At 48.4% G+C, this 10441-nt stretch overlaps 2 protein-coding genes across 2 annotated transcripts; both read left to right on the top strand.

Moving 5' to 3' along the window:
• Nucleotides 1-437: 437 nt before the first annotated feature.
• LOC120639903 lies at nucleotides 438-948 on the top strand. The gene has a single exon (XM_039915826.1). The coding sequence runs from the start codon at nucleotides 438-440 to the stop codon at nucleotides 912-914; it is 477 nt and encodes a 158-aa protein (XP_039771760.1). The 3' UTR covers nucleotides 915-948.
• LOC120642873 lies at nucleotides 706-2846 on the top strand. The gene has a single exon (XM_039919473.1). The coding sequence runs from the start codon at nucleotides 1305-1307 to the stop codon at nucleotides 1791-1793; it is 489 nt and encodes a 162-aa protein (XP_039775407.1). The 5' UTR covers nucleotides 706-1304; the 3' UTR covers nucleotides 1794-2846.
• The last annotated feature ends 7595 nt before the right edge of the window (nucleotides 2847-10441 follow it).

Consider the following 10441-nt stretch of genomic DNA (forward strand, 5'->3'; position numbering starts at 1 on the left):
CTTATTGTTTCCCTGTCTCCATTTTTTTCATCGGTCACAATTCTCATTTTTCCCCCTCATTACGAAATGATAACTGAAGTAACTTTAGTAATGTATCTAAAAATATATTTAATTTTCTACACTATTTTGGCACTTATCTAAAAAGAAATGTTGGTATCCATTATTATTAAAAATATATATTGAATGAAATTTCCAAGAAAACCGTTATTGCATACTCGAGGAGCATGTTTAACATAATTTTGAACTTGTCGTCATGGGATTCTGATCCAAAAAATTTATGGGTAAATGAGTACTCCGTAGGTTCTGTGAACAAATTACCAAACCCATCTGAAAGTCACGACAAGGCTTTTTAGAGACTCTGATTTTTTACTGTAAAACAATAAAGATCAGCTCCACGGACGTCCAAAACAAACATTCCTAACAGTGACCATGCATGCATGTCTCAGATCACCGTCGCCATCTACGTTTTCCGCAAGTCGTGGTGGTCAGACGACAGGAGATTGCTGCAAGCAGCGATCCTGCTCTTCGTCCTCGGGATCCTCAAATGCCTGGAGAAGCCATGGGCTCTCAAGAACGCGACCGTCACCACCATCATGACCACCCCCGATTCACGGCTTGAAGCAACCCTTGACAAAGACATGGTGCGAAAGGACATCCTTTCACTCGACAAGTACGTGCAAGAGGCAGCGAAGAGCGTCCAGGACTTGGCGGACACGCTCCTCGCCGAGGACTTCAAAGACAAACTTGGCGACGAGCCCTACCACCTCTTCGTCGACGTCGGCCACCCCTACTTCGTCCGGCTCAAGAACCTGCAGGAGACCATGGCGCCAAGCGGGGCGAGAGAGGCGGCGCACGGCCTGGTGCGCTCGTCCCTCTCCAAGGCGTTCGACCGCCTCTACACCAAGCTTCACTAGCGGCGGAGCCTCGGCGGCCTGCTGCGCGCCGCCGCCGTGCTGCTGACCTTCGCAGTCATCGGACTCTTCCAGGAGAGCCACCGGAACACGTACAACCACGACGACGTCGTCGTCACCTACGTCCTGCTGTGCTGCACCGCCTCCCTGGAGTTCATCTCGGCCTGCTTCGTTCTCGGTTTCGGCCTGCCGTCGCTCGACGACCAGATCTCCCAGTACAACCTCATCGGGTACCTAGCCCGCAACAAGAACTACCGGAGCTTCTGGAGCCTGGCGTCCCGGCTGGGGTGCAAGGACCAGCTCGACCGGCTCTGGTGCACGGAGGCCCCCGAGCCTTCCGCCAGCATCACCAAGCTCGTCTACGACCATGTCGCCCGCGGGTGGAAGGAGTACATGAACGAGGCCATGCCCGAGATCGAGTGGGAGTGGGAGTGGCGGGACATCACCACCGGCGACGGCGAGTGGGATTACGATATTGTGGCGGTGATTACGGTGGGAGCCTACCACCGGTTCAACGACAGCCGCGGCCAGCGGACGCTCGAGAGGGAGAAGTGCCAAGAGATGTCTGAGATGGAGGCGGTCAAATCGAGCCTGCGCCAGCCGTTGGACGAGAGCGTCCTCCTCTGGCACCTCGCCACGGAGTTCTGCTACTTCGAGCACGTGGGCACCGGCAGCGACGCCACCCGCCACAGCAGGGTGATGTCCAACTACATGTTGTACCTGCTGTTCGTCAACCCGGAGATGCTGGTGCCCGGCGCCAGGGGCAGCCACTTCACGGCGGCGTACAATGAGCTCGAGCCGTCAGGGTACGTGGTTGAGCTGGAGCCAGCGGAGACGATGATTGAATCGCCACCGAAAATCAAGGACGAGATGGCGCGGTAGATCATCCAGAAGGTGAAGAGCACCATCGGCTCTGATGATCTTGTTCACAGAGCCTGGGAGCTCGCCCATGAGCTCATGGAACTGGCCAGGAAGGTGGCAGCGCAGCAGAAGGAAACCAAGGAGGAGGAGGAGGAGGATAAAGAGGAGCCGACGCTCACAGAGGAGCCGAAAAGAGAAAAGGAGGAGGAGCCGAATCTCACAGAGGAGCAGAAAAGAGAAAAGGAGGAGGTGGAGAGGAAGACGGAGAAGGTGAAGGAGAAGCAGCTCATGATCAGAGCCAAGAAGGCCGGGGATGACAAGATGTGGGCAGTGATCCAGGGCGTTTGGGTGGAGATGCTCTGCTTCTCCGCGGGCAGATGCCGAGGGTACCTGCACGCCAAGAGCCTAGGCAAGGGAGGTGAGTACCTTTCCTACGTCTGGCTCCTGTCCTACATGGGGATGGAGACCATGCCGGAGAAAATGCAGAGGCCAGGGCTGCCCGTGGAAGGGGACGTGGGAGGTCTAGTAAAGCCTATATCGGAGGAGATAGCAGTCAAACCAGCAAAGGAAACAAAGAAAGGAGGAGTACCAGCGAAGAAGGGACAGGGAGGGGACACGAAAGACATGAAGCCAGCACCGACGGGGACGACGGAGCAGGGAGGGGACACGACAAAACTAGCACAAGCAGCTGCCCCGCTGGTTGCCACAACGGCATCGACGTCGGCTACGGACATGAAAAAAGCAGAACAAGGAGACCTTCAAGAGCTCACTGGGATGGAAAATGAGCCGGAGGGGGACAGGAAACAAGCACAGGCAACCGCGGCCACAAAGGCAGCGACATTGGCGGCAGCGGTGGCGCCCATCATCGGTGATGATAATGTTTGACGGACAATGAAGATTGCATTGTGTTTCCTGTTGCTGATTGCCATTTAATTAATCACTACTCCACAGCTTTTGTTTTCTTATTTTTTTTATTCACATGTGTGGTAAGTGGCAGTCGTGTTGCTAATATTGTTGCCGCTAAGATTAATCTTGCTTTGTAAATCAAATAATAAAGCTATTCAAGATCTGTTGGTTTTGATTACTACCATATGCAGGCCCATTTTATTCCGTTGCGCTACTTCCTAGCACAACAGAATTTTGTATGCATGAAGTACTAAACGAAGTTTATTTGCAAAACTTTTTCACAGATGGGTGCAACTTTTCGAGACGAATTTAATGAGACAAGTTCCACCATGATTGGCTACAGTGATGCTACAGTAACCATCCTCTAATTATGCGGTCAAAGACCTCATTAGATTCGTCTCGTGAAGTAGCGCAAGGATTGTGGAGTTAGTTTTGTAAACTGTTTTTATTTAATACCCTAATTAATGGTCAAAGTTAGCTACGGTAGTTTGTGCTACCAAATCAAACAAGACCGCAGTATGTTCATCGGGGCCACACATTACCCAAGGGGCCTATAAATTAGGCCGATCATACGGCCCTTCCATTTTTAGAATGAAGCAAAATTGGAAGGACCACATTCCATTTCTGGAAAAAAGCTAGCAAATCAGAAGAAAAACACTGGCAAGTTCGCACCAAAACCAACAACATATCATTGTCCTCCTAATTTGCCCGCTTCTGGACATTTTTTTTCCGCCGTCTAAGTACTGGCCCTCAACTTAATGCCATAAGCAAAGTTCTAAAAAACTAAAAGCAAAGTATAACATAAACAAAGGCATTTTCACCCATCTAAATTGTAAACATTCACAAAGTTTTAAAATACCACTATACAAGTCATGATTGCATATGCTGATATATTTAACAAATAGAATATTGGAGCTACTACAACTAATACTAAGTTGCACGCGAATCAAATCATGGTTGAGCCGTAACTTCACTACTACCAAGTGATGATCTGATGAATAAAACAGAGGTGTAATTGAATCAATAGAAAAAATGACAGCTCATCAAAATACACAAATTGCTAAAAAAAATAAAAAGTTTCTAACTAAAATAACTAATTTGCATGTTTATTTAGCATGAGTTGCTTACAAAATTGATTCAATAAGCTAAAATGAAAAATACATGATAATGCTGGAACCAAAACACAAAAATGCTATAGTAAAAATGTATGATTTGCTTGTTGTGCCTGCCATGGATTCCCTAATGTGACATAAAGAAGTATCAGCCAAGTAGATTGTTGTCAACATAGACTAAATTTACAATAAACCAGCATTTAAGGAAAAAGTAGTTAATAGAAAGGTTGTACCCAAATAAATGATAAGCAACAAAGAAGTTAACCTGCCGTGCAACAGCAACATCAATGAGCAATGCTTGCGAGAACCAATTATAAGAAGACTCTAAATCATAGCAACGAACCATGCAAATCGAAACAAAAAATTAGTACATAAAAATTCAGCACATGAGCAACTATTTCCAATGGCCATCTAAAGAGCTTAGTTCATATACCAAAATGTTGCCTATTGAATATTATTAATATACTTGCAATGTATCCTACCGATTATCAAATATCATACTTTAGCGTATTGGTTCTGAAGTATCGGTTCATCATAATCACGAGAATAATTACAATATTTTGCAATCATAACCAATGCTAAAACTAAACCAATAAAGAATCAGCATTAGACATTTTAATCATACAAATTTCGACACCATACTAAGTTGCTTCTAGACAAAGAAGCATTTAACAAAATAGTACTAACAGTGGTATTGATAAATTTCCTACATTATATTACCAAATTGTCTAGGGCTAACCAGTAAATTGCTAAAAAAATTTGCTAGCAATGGTAATGCACAAGGATATTACTAAATTGCCTATATCATATTACTAAATTGGCTAGGCGTAGACAATAAACTACTATGCTTTAATTTAAAAAGCACTAGTAGCAATCATATACAATAATGTTACTAAATTGCCTACATAATATTATTGATTTGGCAATAGGTAACCAATAAACTACTAAGCTTCAAAGAAAAATGTTAGCAGCACTGATGTACCACGTGTCGGTCCTGGAAATGGCGGCAACTAAGATCTACTCATAGCATGTGCCCTGTGTCCTGACCGGAGATGGCCTAGCTCACAATGACTCAATATTTATACTTGTTCTGGTGACATGCTCTACATCCAGTTGGGGGTCGATCAAATATATTGCTTGAGCCTAGGTGCTTGAGAGGGTTTTGGGAGTTACAAGCTCATGAATGTAAGATGTCTGTGAGAGTACTAGAGGATGTTCAATGAAGTTCCATCTGATCCCCTGCCTAGGTGGTTGACCCTCCCTTTTATGGTCCAAGGGGCCTCCTTATAGAGGGACTAGAGAGAGAGAGAGAGAGAGAGAGGGCCCCGTACTTTACGAGTCGGAGCCACCAACTCCGTTAATCGGGGTTACGGGTCGGCCACCATCCATATACTTGGTCCTGGCATGGCCACCTCGTTCCATCTCTGTTGTCGTGCTCCATCAGTCGGTTGTCGTGCTCCATTAGTCGGAGCTGTAAGCCTACATCGTTAGGTACAGTACGACGGTCTTGCTCCGTCCATGGTGTTATGCCCGGTCATTCAGTCATAATGAAGGTGTGTCCGTCGCCTCACGATGATGACGGCGTGCTCTATCAGCTTGCGTGGAAGGTTATGTGAAGCAGTGCCTCGCTGCCATGGCAGCGAGGGGTATTGTAACCCCCGTGTGGAGGGCGTGGTCGGCCTGTATGGCAAGTTGACCGCTATGTGCGTCCTTATCCACTGCTCCTGTTCTCGGGGTTTATCTGAGCTAGATGGCCTTCGACGAACCCCGGGTCCTTGTACCCATCGGAGGCCCTCGAGCATCTTTATGATTTGTTTAATTGTGAAGGTATTGTTCTTTTGTTGTGGGATGCCTAAGCCATAATTAATGGTCGTCCTGTCTTGCTTTGGCTGTGGTCCTGTCTTGCTTTGGCTGTGGTGAGGCACTGAACCTGGCCAGGTTTCCCTCTTTCGACCATGGGTCCAAGGGGTTCGCCCATCTGCCAGTTAATCAATGCAATGGAGGAGCCTCTGCTGCCTGGAGAGTCAGAATCTCGAGGCTAGCCCAGGGTCATCACATTGGTTCGCAGTAGAGGGATTCCGTCGTTGTTTCCCTCATGAGGGTTTTTAGCCTTTTGAGGTCGGACTGTATGCCACGTAGCGAGATTGGCTCGCGGAGCGGGAAGGCACCCGGTTGGCTCTAAATAGAGGCCTCTAGGGCTTTGTTTTTCAAGCGAGTCCAGCTTCACATAATCGAGCTTTTCTTAGCCTGAGTGTGCTTGCTAGATGGCGTTAACGATTCCCTCAGCATTTGGTTCTAGAAGAATGCTTGCGAGTGGCAGGGGATGACCTGCAGGAGCCGAGGAGTGCTCTGGCTTCTCTCACCCTCGATCCTCCAAGCGTTCTACTTGAATGATCAAGGGGAGCGTGTGCATATGCCGGTCACCATCCCTGCCTGGCTATTTATGTAGCTTTCCTAGGCCCCTTAGGTGGCTGTGGGGGCTGCATCAGTGTTGACGGTCCTTAAGTCCTGAAATTTATCGTCAATTTCTCAAGAAAACTACTACCTTACTAGCATATTTTGTTTAGGTTGACTTGGTTCCACTTGTATTTTGTGTTTTGATAATTTTAGGAACACAAGTATGCATTTGAGAGAAAATGAGGAACAAGTACACAGGAAATCCCATCATGAAATTCTAGAAATGGAGAAGGGACCCACATAACAGAGGAATACGGGCTCAAGGAAGGGGGGCTTGGGCTGCTGCCAGGTGGGGCCAACTGATCCCTGTGGTCGGCCGGCCACTTGCAGTGGGCCCAGATGCACCGCCTTGTCGAGGCGGTTGTATGGCGGTTCCAAGAGGCGGTGGAAGCACCTACCACTCTAAGGACCCCTCGAACCGACCTCTAGGGGCTATATAAGCAGGGGTACCCCCCTCATTCTACACACCACACATCAGTTGAAGCCTCTCTCCAGTTCTCTCATTGTAACTTGTAGTTCTAGGGTTAGAGGAGCGAAGTTCAAGAACATTCATCGTGATCAAGCCATCTTGAGGTCTTTCTTCATCATCGGCCTTGGGTATGACTTTGTATCCTATTTGTCTGGATCTTATCTTTTATTCATAGATTGTTTATGATGTTTATGCTACTTTATTAGCATACTTCATGATTACTTATGCTTTCTTGGGTTATATATTCATGTGCTTAGGACTAAGAAATCTATGCTTTTGCATTGGTTTGGTGTGCCTTTTGCTTGGCTTGGTTCTTAGCTCGTTCATCCGAAGGGTGAGAGTCCTGGGGGAATCAAGTTAGTTTTCCTATACGCAGGCACGGTGCCTGGGTATAATGAATTCTATCTTTTACAAACGTATCCCACAGTATTGTAGGGTTGGTGGCAGGTGTCGTGACAGCCCTGTTCATCTGTCGTGCCTAATGGCGAGTCTTGTGAAGTCCCCCCTGTTCGGATATGGCAAAGGAGCCACAAATGATACTTGATCCCTAACAGCACATGGGATTGGGTATTCTCCCCATGCAATTAGGCTCTATTCTAGTCTTGAACCATGTGTATGTTTGACCATTGCTATCCAGATAGATCCTAATTAAGGACATTCTTTGTAGTCTTGCTCCTACTAACCTTTGTTCTATTTGTTTATTCTTTATCTTGTTGAGATTTGCTTTGACATGTGTGTGTCACATTACCCATTATCCTTATCATATTTTTATCTTGATTAACCCCTGTATTTCTTATGACTATGATCGATGATCTTATTTATTTCTTAGTGCTATGCTATGAGAGTAACAATTGCCATCCTACCATCCTTTGGGATAAAATAAATAACGATGCCTTGGAATACTCCATGTGTGAAATGCTAGAATGGTATATCTGTATGCTTGCGGATACATATCTAATTGAGTTAAGGCATACCATAGTCATCTGTTAGCTTCATTGCTAGGCATTTAAAACCTTGTAATGACGTTAAGAAATGTGTTATGCATTTCTGGTGCCGTTGCTTGGGATGATCCTAGTAATGACATTAAGAGATGCCAACAAGCAGCTCCAAGGGAAGGATGTGTCAGTGCTTCCACTGGTAGGGACCGGAAACGGGTAGGAACTCCTTGTCCCTGTCTATTGTGGTGTGTACCCATGAGGGCCGGTTGGGCCTCATGTGGCTTCTGTTTCCCCGCGTTCTTAAGCTAAAGTTCACCCCGTGAGCGACCTTGTTTCTCAGGGATAGCTGGAGATGGGAACAGGTAGGAACTCAACGTTGCTGTTCATGGCGGCGCATGAGTTCAGTCGGTGGCAGATGGACTGCTTGCTGGAAGGTCCTTGAGGGAGGTGGTGCAAGAAGACTTGCGAGGTCGTGATGCCTCCTCTTCTTCCCACACTTGTAGCAGGCCTCCCTTAGGACTGTCCGTGTTACCGCCTTTGTGGTGGTAACAGTTTTTTGTACCTTGTAACAGCCGGGCTGACTATACTTTGTAATCTTTGTTTCTGGGAATAAAGCATGTTTATCCTAGAGTGTCCCTTCTTTTGTTACGGTCGACCATGGGATCGGTCGGGTTTGTTCTTTCCGAGTGGAAATGTGGCAACCGGAGCTTCTGCACCTTCGTTTCAGGGAAGGGCAACCAGGTTGGTGATAATGTGCATGTACACATGGCGAGGGGTTGAGCTAACATCACTCGAGCTTGGTGAGCTCCTAACAGGTGTGCCTGTGCAAAATTCGAGCGTCCGAGTGGAATCTAGGTCTGTTGTTCATGATGGGGTTGGCATAGCCCTCAGGTGGCATTCCATCGCTCTACCACCCACCTCCTGGCAGATGCCTGAGTCATCTGACCGACTCAGGTGGCACGTTGGCCTCTCCTTGATGGCTATTTTGTGGGCATTGCTCGAGGTCCAAATCAGACGAGATGGTCAAGATGACCCAGCTTGCTCCTTGACCAGGTCAGGCGTAGGCTGCTGGGGCTCATCTGTGTTGTCTCTCCTAGTCCTGTTTGATGCAAGGCGGCCTCGAGTCCTCCGCGGATCGGCCTTCGAACTTGGGTCGGTCGGGCTCCCAAGTCGGGATCCATTAGTACACTTAACGGCCTTGCTGTTTTTTGTTTGGATGTTAACATATCTTATAAATCGAGTAGTTGAGTGCAATTATTGACCAGGGAAGGGATTCATTGGAACTTACCCTACGGAGGTAGAGCGTTGCCCTATTTTTTGCGCCCACACCACGGTCATGGTGGGCCCCCACTCTTTGTGCCATGTCATGTCGGTTGAGCTTCCCCAAGGCGCCCGTTAAAAAGGGGCGACTGAAAAGTTCTCAGCCCCTCTTCCTTGGTTGCTCCGCGCACTAGCTGCTGTAATCTTCCTTGCTTCCTCATTCCCTTGCCGCCACCACAGCCACATCTCTCTCTACTTCACCTGCAATTGCGATGTCAAACTGGTGGCCATCGACCATGATGGAGAAGCAGTTGCAGGACTTTGCTGACAAGGGATTCTTGCCGTTGAAGGAGGTGGCACATTGGAGGGCTCCCTCAGCAGAGCTTGAGCATCCGCAGCCCAACGCCCGCGAGGTTGTCACCTTCTTTGCGTTCTATGAGCGCGGGCTCGAGCACCCTACGCATCTGTTCTTGCGCGGCTACTCAACAAGTGGGAGCTGGAGCTGTAGCACCTCAACCCGAACGCAGTGTTGTACATCGCTGGCTTCATCATGCTCTGCAAGGCCTTCCTTGGAATAGATCCTCACGCAAATCTGTTCCAGGGCTTTTTCTATGGGTGTGGCCTATCAGTGAAACGAGATGTTGAGCTTGCACCAGTCGGTGGCTTTGCTCTTCAACAGAGAGGTGGCCGGTTCGGAGACTACCCAGAGTACACCTCCACCGACTCGAATAGGGGGTGGTACGAGGGGTGGTATGAGGAGTGGTTCTATATCAAGAACCCGGTGGAGAAGCCGTTCCCAGCATACATGGGGGTGCGTCCAGTGAAGAGGCCCAGCTAGTCATGGGGTGTCCCCACCACGGGGAAGAACAATGAGGAGGTCCTTGAGGAGTCGCTGAAGAATCGAATGGGAAGGGCCTTGATGGGGTGCGGCTCCCTCTACTCTCGTCGAGTCACCTCGCTGGCCGAGAGGACAACCAGGATTTGGGAGTACACCAGCCTCACGGACCCCGACCGTATGTTGCTGGTGGCGGTGACCGACGACAAGGTGTGGTCATGGCTTGACATGGTCCACAAGATAGGGTTTTAGGAAGTAGTTAGGGGTCCTGCGGCCTTTGACAAGGATCACTCTCCGAACTTAGTAAGTTTTGCCTTTTTCCCCTCTTTGGCTTTCAGGGGCTCAATCGCCTTGACATTGCTTGACTTTCAGGGGCTCAGTCATCCCCAGTCCCACTCGTACCTCCTGAGGGGGGCAGAAGGTGCAGCCAAGCAAGCCGCCCAGACCAAGAAAAAGAAGAAGGAGAAGAAGGCCCAAGAGAAGTTCAGGAGGGACTAGGAGATTGCGTGTCACATTCGGATGGGGGTGGATTGCGAATTGCGATGCTGTGTAGGATGAACTTGAACCGGAGCCCTCGACTGACTTTGATGTCGGTGACACTTCACCAGAGGACACGGGTATAGAGGACGAGGATGCCTATGTGTACGTGATAAAGCCTCACAGCGCCGTGGTGACGGAGGCCTCCGAGGGCA

Source organism: Panicum virgatum, chromosome 7K (genome assembly GCF_016808335.1).
Source record: "Panicum virgatum strain AP13 chromosome 7K, P.virgatum_v5, whole genome shotgun sequence".
NCBI lineage: Eukaryota > Viridiplantae > Streptophyta > Magnoliopsida > Poales > Poaceae > Panicum > Panicum virgatum.